This window comes from Patiria miniata, unplaced genomic scaffold, assembly GCF_015706575.1.
Source record: "Patiria miniata isolate m_02_andy unplaced genomic scaffold, ASM1570657v1 HiC_scaffold_2, whole genome shotgun sequence".
Lineage (NCBI taxonomy): Eukaryota > Metazoa > Echinodermata > Asteroidea > Valvatida > Asterinidae > Patiria > Patiria miniata.
This window is the reverse complement of record NW_024037058.1, coordinates 16,314,736-16,332,662: the sequence shown is the minus strand read 5'-3', so window position 1 is coordinate 16,332,662 and position 17,927 is coordinate 16,314,736. Positions and strand designations below refer to the sequence as shown.

At 39.0% G+C, this 17,927-nt stretch overlaps 2 protein-coding genes and 1 non-coding gene across 5 annotated transcripts in view; 2 read left to right on the top strand and 1 right to left on the bottom strand.

The window, feature by feature from the left end:
• Positions 1-1,002, bottom strand: part of LOC119726684 (PX domain-containing protein kinase-like protein) — a 32,993-nt gene extending 31,991 nt beyond the window's left edge. The window contains exon 1 of one of the 2 annotated variants that reach the window (XM_038198473.1): positions 670-1,002. In XM_038198473.1, the coding sequence (XP_038054401.1) occupies positions 670-774 (105 nt within the window). In that variant the 5' untranslated portion in view covers positions 775-1,002. The remainder of the gene's footprint in view (positions 1-669) is intronic. The other variant, XM_038198474.1, reaches the window with a different exon arrangement.
• Positions 1,003-1,230: 228 nt separating this feature from the next.
• On the top strand, positions 1,231-17,634 carry LOC119726685 (protein RFT1 homolog). 2 transcript variants are annotated; one of them, XM_038198475.1, is made up of 14 exons: positions 1,231-1,341; positions 2,409-2,548; positions 4,127-4,212; positions 5,343-5,459; positions 6,174-6,363; positions 7,570-7,671; positions 7,880-8,014; positions 9,715-9,790; positions 10,216-10,397; positions 11,193-11,337; positions 12,711-12,816; positions 13,985-14,113; positions 14,751-14,871; positions 17,234-17,634. In XM_038198475.1, exons 2-14 carry the CDS (start codon positions 2,453-2,455, stop codon positions 17,408-17,410), a joined length of 1,662 nt encoding a protein of 553 aa, XP_038054403.1. In that variant the 5' UTR covers positions 1,231-1,341; positions 2,409-2,452; the 3' UTR covers positions 17,411-17,634. The 2 variants fall into 2 exon arrangements, with proteins under 2 accessions (XP_038054403.1, XP_038054404.1); XM_038198476.1 differs by lacking the exon at positions 1,231-1,341 and adding an exon at positions 1,372-1,408.
• On the top strand, positions 11,770-12,058 carry LOC119727048. Its single transcript, XR_005270887.1, has one exon. It is a non-coding gene; the product is annotated as a small nucleolar RNA SNORA53 (small nucleolar RNA).
• Positions 17,635-17,927: the final 293 nt, after the last annotated feature.

The window sequence follows — 17,927 nt, the reverse complement described above, 5'->3', positions numbered from 1 at the left end:
AAACATTTTCCGGTGACAAATTTTAGTCTGGCTCCATGCCAACATTATCGTTGTATTTTTGCATTAACAAGATGGGAATCAGACCATTTTATAATTTCGGACTTTATTTCCCTTTAAAAAAAATCCTCCAGAGCCACAAATCTGAAAAAGAAAAAGTAATACTCTGCAATAAAATGTTTGAAACATATTAAAATAATAAAAGAAGAATATTCTTATTTATTTGGGGATTGGAAAAAAAAACCCTTAAAATTGTGGCGGGGGTCAGGATTCAAACTCGGGACATCCCACTCACTAGAGCTATTGCTTAACCACTGCACCAACTGTGCTACACAACTTTGGTGGGAATTTAATACATGTTATAATTCAGCCCTGTCTTAAAGAGTACAGCGCCCTCTGTTGATATGGATTGCCGCCGGCAAACCTTTAGTAAACGTTAGTTTGCCGGCGTTACCTCCGGCAAAATATACACTACCTACAGTTAAACATGTTAAATAAAATAAATCAACATAATCATGGTCATTCCAGAATAAATAATATTAAGTAATAATTTCGAATCAGTTCCAATTTAAAGAACAGACGTCTAAAATGAACAAATTACAAATTCAAGTTCAAGTTAAAGGTGTTTGTACATAAAATTAATACCGTACAGTACACACTTCATGCACTTACAATATGTGTTTCCACGTTCTGCGCCGCTTCTATCACACACTGAAGGGGGGTGGTGTCGTCCAACAAAACTTTGCCGGACGACTTGGTCTTCTCAAACAGGCTCATGATTTACGAGAGTTCCTGCCCAAACTTAAGTTTCACGCGGGAAAAACACACACCTCCTCAGGGAGCACGTGGGGTTGTCAGTCTGATTCTGGACCTCGAAATTTCAGTGTTTACATCATCAGAACGCATGTGACAATGAGTACATTTTAGATGTGGTGAATCATTGAGACTGAGAGCTGAGTGTATTATTTTGTTTAGCGCGCAGGTGCCATTCAGCGATGTTTCTATGAGTGGTCTGGTGCCGAATCCCGTATCGTGTGTTTTTCCATACTAAGTCTGATTGCAGACTCGAAGGGGGAGTTTCCGATCATCACACAGCCTAGCCACTGATTGCAGTGGGCGCTTTTGTCTACGGCTGCGGATGGTTTGATACTGATAGCATGTTCACATGTATGTCAAAATCTGTAGCCATAGCCATTAATTCCCACTGTTATCACTGGTTCCGTTCGAATTTCAGGTGTTCGGAAATCGATTGATCGGAAACCAGTCTTAAATGTTCAAAGATGGCTGCGCCCATAGACCAGCTGCTGATGCATGACGTTTACGGATGACGGGAAAATCATTAAGGTTGGCTGTTGCACTGTTGGCCATTGGGCGCAGTTGGGGGATGCGATCGGACGATCTCGCGGCGATTGTGTGACACATTTTTCTTTTAAATTTCTAACCAGTTCACGCCGGGATTAGTCAGCATTTGCAGTGGACATTTGACAGTGAACTGGTCCCCGATTGTTTGAACAAATAGAGGAAAGAATGTTGTGTTGGGCACAAAAGAATTGCAGAATACCCCGCCACTCGATCTATCTCCATGATCTATGCACCTCGTACTCGTAGCCGAAGCCGGCTACGGAGTCACGTTTGATTGCCCTCAACAAACCTTCTCAGCGCTACCTGTCCTGTACGTACTACTAAGTATCTGTATCTGTAGCGTACTGCAAGCAAAACTCCACTATGGGATATACGGTTGCAGGCGCGAGGTGACTAGCAGCATCCCTAGCTAGGCCTACACACAGACACACACGCCATGCTCCACTGCACTCCCACTCGGTATCCGCGTAGCCAGCAACAGGGTAGTTGGTTTGAACTTTGAATCTTTTCAGCAACTCCCATTCCTTTTGTGTTGCTTCGTTCTCAAGCATTGTCAAGGGGACTCCCACTCTGTAGCCGCGTAGCCGTAGCCGGAAATACTGTTAATTAAAAACTTTGTTAGGAAATGACTCTCCATAGACTTTGTACATAACCGCTGAAGAAGCGTCAGGTTGCAACATTCTTTCTTATTGTTTTGTATTGTTATGTGGTAAATAAAGTAAGATCGATTGATTGATTGATATACTTCGTACACAATCGCGGAAGTGCAGGCGTCAGGTTGCAACATTTTTTTTCGTGAGTATTTTTTGGGACTCTTTTTACCGTGACATATCTTCGTCTGGTTCCCCAGCTTACATTGTCATTGTGACTTTGACACTGTATTCAGGAGATGGGAATCAGACCTAACTATTGCGTGTAAATCTTCCTGTGCACCCACATTTGGATAGTGATTTTTTCATCGTGGATACCACACTTGTTTAAGTTTGAACAGTCATTCTTTCAGAACTGATGTGTAACTGCTATTATTTTGATGATTTCTATAATACTAGTGATTCAGTGCATGAGCTGACTGATTGAGGACGTCGATTTCACCATGGCGGATGGAACAAAGCAAGAGAGAAAGCCAGACGCGAGCGGCAAAGTCTTGGCAGGTGCAGCGCGATCTGTATCCTACAACATGTTACTGCAGGTAATGAATTGGAAGTAATGTAATCAGACATTGCCAGTGTTCAACAATCAGCAATTTCATTGGCTCCTTGCTTGGTTGGAAATGTCTTTTGTGCCAACTTTTCAGGCTGCTGTTCCAAGACTGCAACTTTTTGAGTATTTCAACTGATTCATTTTTAAAGGGAATATACATCATTTGCTTTTGCTGTAATTTTCAGAAATGGATGGAATTGGGGGGTTGGAAATATATAGCAAATATAGTTACACTGACTTTTTTGAGGTTTTGGGTTCGAAAATGCTATAAAAACCAAGAAAAACGATCATTTTCCTGTAGTCTGGTTCCCTGACTCCATATAAGAAGAAACAGAGCAGTTTACATACATTGGGGAATTGTAAGGTCAGGGAACCAGTCTAGCTGGCTCGTACCCGTTCATAGGTTTGTATTAAATCGATTGCAGACAAGTGCGATGGTCAATTGGGGCATGATTGGGGCCAGTATTTGAAAAAAAAGCCAGTTGTTTCCAACGCTGATCGGCCGATCAGCGTTGGAAATTGATACAAAAATACCACTTTTCTTGAAAATGACAGTATACCAGGTGCCATGATTTTACAGGATGCTTTACACTGTCATTCACTAACAGTCCAGCAAGGTATTTCAAAATGATTTGGTAGTTTTATTTTTTGATGTTTGCAAATGTTGTATTTTCCCTTTAAGAATAGGTCTTTGGGGGATTTCTAGGAGAAAAATGGGGTAGTTTTTATTTTAATTGGGAGACATTTTGACCATTTGGGAAAACCTTAGGAAACCTTAGACACATAAAATGGATTAGTGGTGGGATTTAAATCTGGATTTTTTTAAAATTTGGTTTGATTTCTACTATTCGGTTACAATTTTGGAAACCATATAATTATTTTGAAACCAACCTTAAAAAACTTAAGCCTTACTTTTTTTTTGTGACACAGGCTAAAAGAAAACAACTGAAAACATCCCCCGATTTGCTCCATGGTCTCTGATTGTTACTGCATTCACTTGCTCGTGGTCTTCTTGGTATCTGAATAGCCTGCCCATTCGACTTATCAGAGAGTTCCCATCCATGTTTTCAACATTACAGCTCTGGAGTGTTTTTGTAAAGGCCCAGTGGTCGTTGAATCCTGCAAAATACACCCAGTCATTGGGAGGGCATTGCATGCAACACCTCGCTCGTCACTTTTTGTTGGCATGACTGTGAGCTGGATGGGAAGTTTCGGTGTATTCGTATTTGGTTTGAAAAAAAAATTGGATTTAACCAGATTTTGATATCTCCTTAATTTTCCTTAATAACAATAATTTAACGGAAACATTTTCACACACAAATTCCAACTTTGGCTATCCCATGTGCATTAGGTTTTTTTTGGCTGTAAGTGTAACTAATCTGGGGTTTTCTTCTCACTTGAATATTTTCAGCTTATATCTTCCCTTCTTCGACACTCACTGTTCAGAAATGAATGGTTTCAGACTTTAGTTAAAAGAAAACAACTTGGCCCTTGCAGAAGGGCCGTCTCATCACATTCATCAGCAATTTTATTTATGATTTAACGATCTTGTCCTTATTGTACACAGATCACGTTTCGGGTGTCAACATTTGTGCTGAATGCTCTGATACTGAGGTACATCTCCAAGGAAATGTTGGGAGTTGTCTCAGTCAGGTAATAACCCTAACCTCTTTATACAATTTTTAATAGAAACTTTTCTCAATCTTCCAAACTCCTCCCATGTGAAAAAGCAATGGCTGGGCTTGTCATACCTGTCTCAATCCCGACAAAACCATTCAAAAATGCCTGATAGATTTGGGAAGATCTGAGAGGGTTAAAGCTAACTGACAGTAAAGAGCCTGTTGCACTTATATTATCAAGTTAACCCTCCTATGAAAACACACATTCTGGTCCAAGTTGTTCTTTCAGTCAAAATCAATCAAGTGACTGTTTTCAACAGTTAGGAGCTCCCAGCATGCATTAAGCAGAATTGACTGGCCGTGACTGTTTATGTAAATTGATACAGCTATACTTTGACTGTAGGTGATTGATAAGACAGCTGTGCCCTACCACTTGCCTGTTTTTGTCTGTTGACTGAATTTGGCTAGTCATGGTGCTTGCTTGAAATACGATTTGACTGTTGGTGACTAGCCTGTGTAAAAGGCATGGCAGGGGAAGAGTATTGAATTTTTGGACTGTCTGTGACTGTTCAGACAGCAGGAGGGTTTGAAAGAAAATAATTACATATTATTGGGTGGCCATCCAATACTATTATTTATATCAGGCTGACTTGATCCGAAAGAAATCAGTGACGCTGGATTAAAACAGAACTTCGACGAAATACCCGCTAGCATAAGTTTGTCCTGGATCTTAAAATCCATTGGTACTGTAGATTCTTCTCGGCCAGATACGCTCGCAGAATATTTACTGCCTTCTTGGTTGCATGCAAGGTATTTTTGGCATCTTTACTTCCAAAAATGTTGTTGAATTCTTTGTTTACTGAATACCAAAGCAAATCTTACATCGCTGGAAGCTGCCAATTTTGTTGATTAACACTTTGTGTGACCGTCTGTTGACTGGTTGACGACTGTGAGTTTCTGCACTCTTGATGGAACGAGAACCTGCAAACTGGGTGTCGATACCATAAAATGTCTCATGTCTATGCAAGAATAATTTAAAAAAAAACAAAACGATATTGCATAGTCGTCCTGGTAGTTTTCCAAAAGTATGCAATACACTGATTTATTTTTACTACTTGGAGGCCTGATATAAATAATAATATCCAATATTCCTTACACTTGTAGGTTGCAGCTCCTGTATTCCACCACATTGTTCATAGCTGGGGAGGCATTCCGTCGAGCTTGCCTAAGCCAAGGCCAACACAGAGACTGGACACTCACAATCAATCTGCTCTGGTGCTCGTAAGCAAATCCCTTGAAACCCCTGGTCTTGATCCAAGATTATGAATTAAACAAGATGAATCAAATCCAATTTGGGAAAGGGCACTCGGACTTGAAAAAAGTTGAGCATACCTTGTGCGCACTTGAGGAATGTTTTCTAATTTTAACCTGTGCCAGAGTTCTCAATACCTGCATTGATTCATCAAGGATTTATGTTGTTGATAGTGACCATTTCCGACGCCTTGGCTTGACCATCCTTTGTTAGGGATCAGGACCAGCTGCATAAAGGGAAGAAAATAATCATCATTATCCAATCTTGTGACCTGCCTTCGTATCATTAATGTGTATGTGAGTTAAGCAACGCCCTTATTCTAAATTATATTGATTGCTATGTGCCATGATGATTCTACTGTCTTTGAAGTACAATGAAGTATGCAAACATGCTAATTCCAGTGCCTTTTTGAACACATGTAAGTGTTTAAATGAGTTGACCCCGCGTCCGAGGTCTTAAGGACAATTATACACTAGCTGTTCTCAGACTCTACATCCGGTTGTGTTAGGCTATGGTTATTTGTTGCACTAAACTTTCAAGCAATTTCAAGTCTCATGTAAATGTAGCTGCTTGACTCAATTAGCTTCCTCAATCCTTCAAGATCATTCACAACTCCTGTTGGAGTTTGAAGGAGCTGGGATGGTAACGGCTTATCACCCAGAAATCTTTCTTATGTTGTTTAGGTTTCCCCTCGGCATCACCTGTGGTATGCTTCTCGGCTATGTATGGATGGCACTCCTTGAGCAACCTGATCCAAGCGTCGTTGCCAACTACTCATTTGGCGTGTGGGTGTACGCCACCTCGGCTATTCTAGAACTATCAGCACAGCCTCTCTTGGTGCTAGGGCAGGCAACGCTCTTTGTTAAACTAAAGGTGCGGACATCCAAACATTCTTTTCTGCATTTGGTATTGATCAGTCAAATACATCTGTTAAATCAGGGTGTTTTTTTTTTTTCATTTCGGCTTTTCTAACTCTGTGCTATATTGGGGGCCAAAAAATACCAATGCTTTTGCTGTGTGACGTACAAAAGGGCCTTTTGCAAGTAATTTTAGGAAGTTTTTTATAAGATGCATGTGACTCTTTTCCAAAATAATGATTACTTTTCACCCATTTTGCTGATTGTACTCAAAAGAAGGCACAATGGTAATGTATGATAACTAAAAGCTGAAAATTCATATCCCTGACCTCTGTAGGTATAGCACTAGAAATTGCCTTGTATGAGCAAATTGTAATATTTTACACAACCGTTTTGCCAAACGATACGGGAGTGCCTTTAAATTTGCCCATAGTTTTATAATAATGTTTAAAGGGATCATGACATGAATTTTACTAAGGAACATTTTTGTGTGTGCAACTTTCTACTTCTCTTAGATGTGTGAAAACTATTTGACATCCATTTTTGGTTAATTTTATTGAGTGCACTTCTTCAAACATTTACTATTTTCCTTGCTTTTCCCGACAACTGAGGGCTCTATCGCTGTGATGTCATTTTAGGAAGACCTGCGCACTTCAGGGATTTTCTGTTCAAATTGTGAACCCAAACATTTGCTCATTTAAAATATTTTTGAGAAAAAAAAATTGCTCATTAGCTTGCTGTCATGTACTGAAACAACAACAAATCACCAAAAGAAAATTGACAACAGCAAAATATCCAAAATTCGGGCAATTTTGTTTGTGCTGAAATAGCTGTAACATTGAGGTTTCTGCCTTAAATGACATCTAACTTTTGCTCATGAATATGGACATAACATTAGCATGAAAACCAAAACGGCACCATTATACCCTAGAAAATGGCAAATGAAAGGTTAAGTAAGGTTAAATGAGACATAAAGGTGCATTTTCAAGGATCGCATTTAAAAAAATTACAATATATGGCCCCTTAAAGGATTTAGTCCTTTCAGGCTCTGTGGTTCACGTACATAAGAATGTGCTGTTTAATTTCTGCACAGTTTAAGCTTTCAGAAAGGTTCGGTTCTGAGCAGGAGTTTACTCATTGCTTACCTGTACTTTCAAATTTACTTTAATCACACAAAAATTTGAAGATAAACCTTGAATTTATTTTTAATTGCCTTGTCCAGGTTGTCATTGAAGGCCTTGCCATTGGTGGGCGGTCAGTGCTTGTTGCAGTATTGGTGGTCTTCTTTCCCCAGTGGGGGATTTATGCATTCTGCATCAGTCAGGTGAACAACTGAACGCTGTTCTCTTACCAGTGGGAATGTTTTTTTATTAATATTAATCAGCCAAAATTGATATAAATCAACATAAACTTGCAAACCACTTTGCTTTTAGATTTCATTTATTTCAAGTGCATCAATTTTTTTTGGTAAAAATATTTATTGATATGGACGTACCAACAACTCGTTTATGTTTTTCTGTTTCCATTTGCAGTTAGGCTACACCGTCATCTACGTTAGCCTGTACTATGCGTACTTCATTTACTTCATTTGGAAGCAAAGAAAAAAAGACGATGACTTTCCTATCAAGTCAGTGCGGGACATATTTCCTAAACTCCATTCAAAGCAAGTAAGTACGTTTGTAGTATAGTTACGGACTCGGTGAAGAAGCACTCCCTCAAAGGTCACATAGAGAAAGTGAGGGAGAATTGACCTATCGCCGTTTGCAAGTTAGCCACGCCCCTCAGACAACCCTATGGAATTTTGCACGTTCATCTTTGTTTGTCTCAGATTTTGGGCATTCTGCGTCCATTTGTATATCATGCAATTGGACAATATTTCACAAGCTGCGTTGACGGGATTCTACCGCGATAGGTTAATACATGAACACCATTGCAGCTACTCGTCAGGCGCTACCATGAAAACGCTACCCTACTGTGCACATTCAGGTGAAAATTAACCACAACAGTCCTGAATCCCCCAATTTTAATATCATTTTACACACACCCTGGGGGTTAGGGTAAATCTTGTTTCACGCCATACACTTCAGAACCAGTACATGCAAGCAGTGTGTCCTGCACATGGAGCTTAGTGAGTGGTCACGAAGCACCATCTCCTGGTCATGAATGGAGATTTGCAAAATGGTTGTCCTGTGTGCTTCGTTCTCTAGAAACATGAGTCTCATTTCAGCAACTGGGGACAAAACATGACTTTCATCATTCTTAGGAGTTGTAAACATGTGTTGAGTTGGCTTAGAATTATGTTTTAGTTTGCACCTCCACAAATTTCGACACACAACAATTTTAGGTGTAGCCATAGTTGCAGTTGAGTCGATCACAAATCAAATCAAAGGTAACAGGGGCGGGGGTGAACATGGACAAATGAATGCCTGTGAGTAGCTTGCAACTTCTCTTGAAACTGAAGGACTTGTGGTTAACTTATGAGGACTTGTGATAACTTGTAAGGATGTGTAAGGACTTGTCAGGACTTGAGAGGACTTGTGATAACTTGTAAGGACTTGTGATGACTTTTGATAACTTGTAAGGACTAGTGAGGACTTGTAAGGACTTGTGATAACTTGTAAGGACTAGTGAGGACTTGTAAGGACTTGTGATAACTTGTAAGGACTTGTAAGGACTTGTGAGGACTTGTGATAACTTGTAAGGACTTGTGATTACTTGTGATAACTTGTAAGGACTTGTAGGGACTTGTGACGACTTGTGATAACTTTTAAGGACTAGTGATAACTTGTAAGGACTAGTGAGGACTTGTGATAACTTGTAAGGACTTGTGAGGACTTGTAAGGACTAGTGAGGACTTGTGATAACTTGTGAGGACTTATGATAACTTGTGAGGACTTATGATAACTTGTAAGGACTTGTGAGGACTTGTGATAACTTGTAAGAACTAGTGAGGACTTGTGATAACTTGTGATGACTTGTGAAGACTTGTAAGGACTTGTGAGGACTTGTGAGGACTTGTAGGGACTTGTTACGACTTGTGATAACTAGTAAGGAATTGTGATGACTTGTGAGGACTTGTGAGGACTTGTGATGGACTTGTGAGGACCTGTGCGGACTTGTAAGGACTTGTGAAGACTTGTGAGGACCTGAATACCACTCTGATTATGTTGAACCCTACAAGTATCCTTGCAAGTTATCTAGGAACTTCATTTTGCTGACATTAATTCCCTTATTTAACATCAGTATTTTGCACCATATAAATAATTACCTGTGCCACAACGGTTGTATGTATGCGAGGAGTCCTTAAGCTTACACCTAAAGATTTACATGTATAAATTATGCTGTTTCGATTTGTGTTTTCTTGCAGTGGATAAGTCCAGAGCAAGCTCATCTAACTTTGAGTTTCTTCAAGCAGGGTTTCCTCAAACAAATTCTCACTGAAGGTAAGTTTTCTCTCATCATTTCATTGCTGTTTTGTGGGGCTACGAAGCTATACTGACACATGCCTGTGCTTGTGAAATTTTGAACTTTTTTCATTTTCCTCCTAGATCCTACAAAATCCACTAGGAAGTTTTGGAGGAGTTTGTAGGATGATCAAAGTTCACTTTATTTCTCCAGAAAAAAAAGAGGAAAAAAAGCAGAATGTCAATGAAGCTTAAAGAGCAAATATATTGACTGCTTAAACTTGTGGTACAGTAAATTTAGCCTTCCCGGGTGATCGAAGGAATATTTTTTTTTCCCCTCTGCTTCGCCTCGGGAAAACAGAATGCTCCATTGATCACCTCGGGAGGCTAGTTACCTACATTATTGGAAGCAGTCAGTGTCTGTATATGGATAAATATGGCTTTCTTTCTCTATCTTCCTACAGGAGAACGGTACGTCATGACAGTGTTTGACATGCTGAGCTTTGGGGATCAGGGTATCTATGATGTCATCAACAATCTGGGCTCCCTAGCTGCCCGGTTTATTTTCCTGCCCATCGAGGAAGGCAGCTACCTTTTCTTCGCTCAGACTCTGGAGAGGGGAGTACCTTTGGAGAAGCAGTCAAAGGTATGGACAGCCAGATGTATCAAATTTCGACTTGGCTTGTCATATTTGGAAGCAATGAATAGATAAAGACTGTCTGATTCAGCCATAGAGCTATATTAAATTCCAGAGAGAGTGAACTTGCCGTACGTAATTTAGCCTGCTGTGTGTATCCATTTTGTGTGCACAAACTTAGAATGGAAAACTTGAAATTTTGTATGGCTTTTTGTACGGCTGTTGGCATGTATATGTGGTTGTATTCAAATTGATGCATTGTTCAAGGTAGAGTTTATCCCTGAATTGAAAAAAAAAAAAAGAAAAAAAAATCTAATTTTTGAGAACTGAAAATGGCTTAAAGGTCTAGAAATAAAGACCAGTGAAATGTAGAAAAGAAAACACATTTTTTTCCCCCTTGTCACAGATTTATTCACGCGAGCATTTCAGAAGTTGTAAAACGAAAAAGATGAGGAGGAATATATTCGTCTTAATTGAATCATCAGAAAATACTTGCTGTTGTTGAGATACAAGAAGTGCCTTGTGTCCAAGAAACTATTTGGGTTTGTATTATGTCATAAATTGTACATATACATGTAATTACGGCAAAATTGTTTTTATTTTGTGTCACTTCAAGAATAAAGTTCCTTTTTCTTTTCTTTACAATAACGCAGCGTAGAATTTTGCTTAGCGCAGAAAAAGATTTGTTCAGCAAAATTAGGTTTACATGTAATACTCAAACAAGAGAATTTGATGAGCAATGTATCCTGCAGAGCAGCATGAGGACATTTGGTCATGATGTATTAAAGTGTTCTTATCCAACAGGAGTCCATAACGCTTGCCTCCGATCTGCTCAAGTGTCTGCTGAAGTTTGTAGTTCTGATAGGCTGTACCGTCCTGGTCTTTGGCCAAGCTTACTCCTATCTCCTGCTGGATATCTATGGTGGAGCACTGCTCAGCACTGGCTCAGGTAACTCCTTGTCATAGTTGTTAACAAGCCTATCATAAGTCAGTTATAAGTCAATTATAAGTAAAATCACAAGTCAATCACTAATCATCAAAAGCCAATAACTAGTTAATCAAAAGTCTAATTATAAGTCAATTAAAAGTCATCCCAAATCATCAGAACCCAATTGCAAGTTAATAAAAAGTCAAATCACAAGTCAGTTATAGGTCAATCATACGTAAAATCACAAGTCAATCACAAATCATCACAGTCAATCACAAGTCATCACAGTCAATCACAAGTCATCACAGTCAATCACAAGTCATCACAGTCAATCACAAGTCATCACAGTCAATCACAAGTCATCACAGTCAATCACAAATCGTCGGAACCCAATGGTAAGAAATGCCTTTGTGTCACAATTCATATGAGTAGGTTGTGATTTGTCTCTCAATACACACACTGCCTTAGATCCGCTCCTCGGACGGGGCCTGTTGCAGTGGAGTGCGCCCTCTAGGGTTGCCTTCCTGTCCAGTCTCCGTTCAGCAACACTTGTCAATGTTGTGTTCCATGGGGAGTGCTTGAGTCATTAGTGTGTAAGAGTAGAATACCTCCACTGTGAGCTGGTAGTGCGTTGTGTGCAGACCTACCCCTCACCCCCACCAGTGGAGGGGGAGGGGGAACTGCCTCCCAAGGCAGTTGGTCAACTGATTACACATGATGGCAGGCTTGTGGTGGGGACATTGTTCACATTATTGGGTTATTAATTTGGGCGATTCACACTGCAGTGCACCACCAAGAGTTTGTCATGGAGAGTCCATTTTTCAAGTTTACGGCCGACAAAACATGGTCCATATGAATGAGTGTCAGTAGACAACTTGAGGTAATTTGTTATAGATTGGGGCATAGCGTTCTGCCGCCTTACAAAAACACCATATTGATACATTCATGTAAAAAGAAAAGGGGCAAGCAGATCCTCGAATCATACGCTTACGAAACTACTGACCGGAAAAAACTAACAATTTCAAATGTCCCGCACTGCGAAATTGTTGACTTTCTCCCACAATGCACTGGGAAAAATGAACTCTCCATGGCAAACTCTTGGTGGCACACTGCATAGTGAATCATCCGAATTGCACGATTAGATATTTTATCCATAGATTTTTGGTCAGTTTTTAAGAAATATGTTTTTATGATAGCAATGAAAAAAAAAAGTTTGATGTTTTTATACTCTCCATTTCCAGTCCCTGTTGTTGTTGTTCCGTAATCATTGCTTCTTTTTTAATATACAAACACTGTTAACAGTTTTTAGGTTTATATTATAATCGTCTTTATTTTATTTATTTGAAGCATTTCTGAACATTCCAAGGGACTTTTTTTCCCATTATTTTCAACAGGTCCAACTTTGTTGCGTTGGTACTGTGTCTATGTTTTACTGATTGCCATTAACGGGACCACTGAGGCATTTGTGTTTGCTGCTATGAGCAAAAATGACGTAGACAAGTAAGTGCATTAAAGGCATATAGGATCATTTGCTTTTCATAAATTTTCACAGTTTTCCCAAAAATTACATCTACTGAGCTGAAATTTTTACAGGATTTATTTTTTTAATAATCTGCTTCAGAATTTCTTTTTTTAATTGTTCCTTGAATCGGCAAAAAACCACAATTTTTTTGCAAATGTTGACAATTAGCTTTAATGAGGGAGCTGAAAAGAAAATCTTGCTTAGTATTTGTGTGCTAAGCACAAATCATTAGAAAACCATTCAAAATTCTGGTAAAATAAGACAGAACTGGGCAGAGGTCAAAATGAAGGTTTGTTGATAATGGGAAAGAGCATGAAATTCTTTTAATCCTGTTTGTTGCACTTCAGTCAGACATTCCGTTGACAAGTTGAGGCTGTTTAAAATTTGTATTTATCGACATGTCAAAAAAGTGAAATACTGAGAAAAAGACCTTTAAAGTTTCAAGTTTTGTATTTGTCAAAATGAAAGATGCCAATTGTTTTTTTCTTAAAAACACTTTTAGGCCAAAAAAAATGATAAGTCAGTCTCTCGTCAGCGCGCGCGTCGATTTAAATCATGCGCGTCAATCTTTTTTTTTCCAAAATGTTCCGCGGTAGCTCCAACAGCGCCCTCTATTGCCGCACCTCCTCAATTTCTTTTACCAAAGAGCACCAAGGAATGGGAAATTGCACCAAGGCAAATGATCGAGAGCATCAAGGCAAATTATGGAAGACACCAATGTACATGAGGACACCAAAAAAGCAAAATAGTACCCCTCCTTGTCTGTACAATCCAAGCTTGAAGAAAAAAAAAAAAAAAAAAAAAAAAAAAAAGCCGCATCGCCGCGTCAATTCCGGAACTTTGGTCTGACCAGAGACCGAATATTTTTTTTTTTGGCCTTATTCCTGTATTTTTTAACTATTTATTAAAATTTTCAGAAAATCAGAAAAACATAATGCTCATTCGCTTGTTTGCATTTTTCTCCAACACAGTCTATGCCCAGTTCCGTCTCATTTTGCCAGAACGCCTCACATACGTTTTACAATTTGTAGCCTGTTTTTGCTTAGTAAATATTCAGCGCTGCGGTAAGCAGCTTCACACGATGTTGGCCCCTGGTATGCCACTGTGCTCGTTAACCATAATGGTACCCTGTATCCCCTCTTGTAGGTACAATCAGAAGATGCTTCTATTTTCCATCATTTTCCTCTCGTCGTCGTGGTTCCTGACTAAAACATTTGGAAGTGTTGGTTTCATTCTGGCAAATTGTCTCAACATGACAGCTCGAATAATACACAGGTACAGTTGCCATAATTTCATTTTTTAAAAAGTCTTATTTTTAGTTTGAATGTTAACACCCTAATGCTTGCATCTTCACCTTATATTTGTAAAAAAATAATTGAGATAATGGCCTTTTTTTGCAATCTTAGTTGTTGTTCAGTTGCCTGTTTTGGAACTAGTTTGTTTTTTGGTTTTTTTTCAACTTCAATGGGGAAAAATTAAAGTAAAGTCTGTCACAAGCCAATGTGGTCCATTAGGCCGGCGTTTATCTCCAGTTTCAGTAGCACGAAACAACCTGAGAATATTTCTATTCCCCCTGGATGGGATGCCAGTCCATCGCAGGTTACTCCCCAGCCAATGCCAGTACCCATTGATACTCCTGGGTGGAGAGAGGCAAGTGGGGGTGAAGTGGCTTGCTCAAGGACTCAGCATATGACCGGCAGCTGGATTTCAACCCCTGACCCTCTGATCATGAGTCACAAACCCTAACCACTAGGCCACACTCCCCTGCAAATGAATGGGTACCTTTTGCCAAATACAGTGTCATATTTTTATTACAAACAATATTTATTTTGATGTAATCATTCGTCAAATAAAAGAAGACCAAAAGATCATATACACCTCTAACAGTCTTTTTCTGTTTCTTGTTGCACAGCATTTACTTTACAGTGAACTATTACAAAGACACAGCATTCCAGCCACTGTATGGTCTGTTACCGTCCGTACCGGTACTCTGCACATTTGTGGCATCATGGTTTATCACTTACATCTCAGAGGTGAGTTTTTGAGACATAGTTTATTCGTAAAAGTTTCTTTCGGTTCGTTTGATCATGTTTTGGGTTGTTTGATTGTTTGTTTCTTTGATTGGTTCTTCATTCATCCATTTGTTTATTCGTTAGTTCGTTCATTGGTTCGTTTGATTGTTCATTTGTTGATTCATTCATTTGATGTAGGGCTGTCCATTTTTGAATAACTTAGTAGTCAATTATTCGAAACTACATTTGACCAAATATTCGGATATTCGAAACTACCAGCTGCAACTGCGTGCCGCGCCGGTCAATAGTTGAGCGTAGAGCACGCCAGTTACATTTGCGTGCAGTGATCAGTATGGGGGGCTGGAGTGTTTTTGCAGTAAGTATTTTTTTACTGTCAAGGGCTTTATTCTGCTAAAAGGATGAGAACAATGAACCGCCATCAACAAAAAAAATTGCCGTCAACAAAAAAGTGGCACTTGACAATAAAACGCCGCAACTTTACGATAAAATAACACCACACTTATGTATGTGTTCATCTTTTCAAACCGTGGACAAAAAATACGAGAGAACAGAAGAGAACAGTATCGTCCACGATTCCCTGCATACGTCTGCGATTGGGGTCATGTTCAAACCCAATGGGGGTCTTCCTAAAAAGTTAGAGTACAAGCAAAAGAGGGACAATAGGACGTCCACGATCGACGGTGAACACACGTTTGCGTGTGAGTGTATGTGCGTAGTTTTTTTTTCTTCGAATATTCAAACCCGATTTGAATTTTGCTAATTTGTTGATGGATTTTGATGGCTTGTACTGTTTAGTCATTGAATTATTTCTTCACAAAATTCGAATTAGTCGCCGCCAGACAATAATTTGGCGCTCATAGGGTGGGATTCATTTGTGTGTAAAGTGAAAGCCATTTTTTGTCGGAGGGTTGCAGACACCCAAACTCTGAATGAAGTAGGTTTTTTTTTCCTTTAAAACAAAACATACAATTGAAAATTCGATAGGAGGAAAATTTTTTTTTGTTTTTTTAAGAGCATAGGGTTTGCAACTTTAAATAATTCAATGGTGATTTCAGGGTTTCTATCAGGTCCCAAAATAATCCACTGAACCATAATTGTGCTGATTGAAAACACAAATTCCTACTATCTCAAATTATCTGGATTGTTATTTTGGCAATAATCATCACCTAAATCTAAAATTCCCAAGTCGGCAAATGGTGTGCTCACGTGCCCTAATTTTTCTCCCCCTGGGTTATTTTTTTTGGTTGCCTTGATAAGGAAGCTCAAAGTAAACAAGTGTTTCTAGGCAAACCGGAATGCCAAGTACCCCTGCCAAACAAGTGTATCAAACCCTCTGCAGGGCAATCAATCAGTCAACTTTTGATATGCAAATGAGCGGACCACAAGCTGTCAGTCATGGAGATTTCTGAATTGACATAATTGGCAGGTGGTTATTTTCGAACAACACCCAAAAAAAATTGGCATATTTTGCCAGATTAGGTGTGTTTTAGCAAGTTCTGTTTTCAGGGCCAAAATAAAACAAAACTACAAAAACATACTTTTTGTTCATTTTTTTCCTGGTTTTCACAGTTTAAGAAGAGTTAACAAAACTTTCTCAAATTCCTTTCTTTAAACCCAAATTGTAACCAAAAAAGTACACAGTTTTGAAAACTACCACAAATGGCTTACAATCCTGTTATTTGTTTCTCCCATTTAGTTTTACTTCTTATTTCCTGAAGCATGCGGAGTTTAAGTCAGTTAAATCTTAAGTCAAATCACAAGTCAATCACAAGTCAGTCACAAGTCAATCACAAGTTAGTTTCAAATCAATCACATGTCAAATCACAAGTCAGTCACAACTCAAATCACAAGTCTGTCACAAGTCAAATCTCAAGTCGGACACAAGTCAAATCACAAGCCAGTCTCACGTCAATCACAAGTCAAATTACAAGCCAATCACAAGTCAAATCACAAGCCAATCATAAGTCAATCACAAGTTAAATCACAAGTCAGACACAAGTTAAATCCCAAGTCAGTCACAAGTCAAATCACAAGCCAATCACAAGTCAAATCAAAAGTCAAATCACATGCCAATCACAAGTCAATCACAAGTCAAATCACAAGCTAATCACAAGTCAAATCACAAGCCAATCACAAGTCATTTCACAGATTGGGTCATAAGTAACAGGTCATTAACCAATAAACCTTTGTCACAGTTCTCTTAAATAGCTTGTGACTTGTCACTGAGTGAATTGCGACTGACTTATGATAATTTGACTACAACTCTAGAAATATCAGATTAACAATCTTGTTGAAGCTGAAGCAATTTTTTTTTCAATACTTATTTAGTAACAAAACTAACAAATGTTCTGTTTTATTTCAGATGCATCTTTGTTGTGATCAAGGCCTCTTCTACAGAGTAGCGCACATAGCTATCGGAGGATTCTGCTTACTAGTGGTGCTTATAACAATTTGGCTTACTGAAAAGGAACTGATAAGCTTCATTCTGAACCAGTGGAAAGCAAGAAAAGCAACTAGTGAGGAAAAGAAGAAATTATAAAAACAAAAACATTTTATTGGTTTTATTTAGGGGGTAACAATATATATTTATTCCTTGCGTAATGCTTTTGTTTTTGTTCATTAGCCCTCCTTTGCAAACATACATTCTGTGCCAAGCTGTCCTTTCAGTCAAAATCAATCAAGTGACTGTTTTTTAACAATTAAGAGCTCTCAGCCTACATAGAGCAGGATTGACTGGTTGTGACTGTTTATGTAACTTGGTACAGCTACATGTATATGGTTTACACTGTCAATGATTGATAAGCCAGCTGTCCCTACAAATTGCCTGTGTTTGTCTTTTGACTGAATTTGACTAGTCACAGTGCTTGCTTGAAATATGGTCTGACTGTTGGTGACTAGCCTGTGTAAAAGGCATGGCAGGGGAAGAGGATTGATTTTTTGACTGTCTCTGTCTGATGAGACAGCAGGAGGGTTAGAGATCATAACAAATTGAAAGCAAAGTGGGTCAAAGGCCGACAAATGGATGGATGTCAACAAGCGGAAAAAGTCGTCAAGTG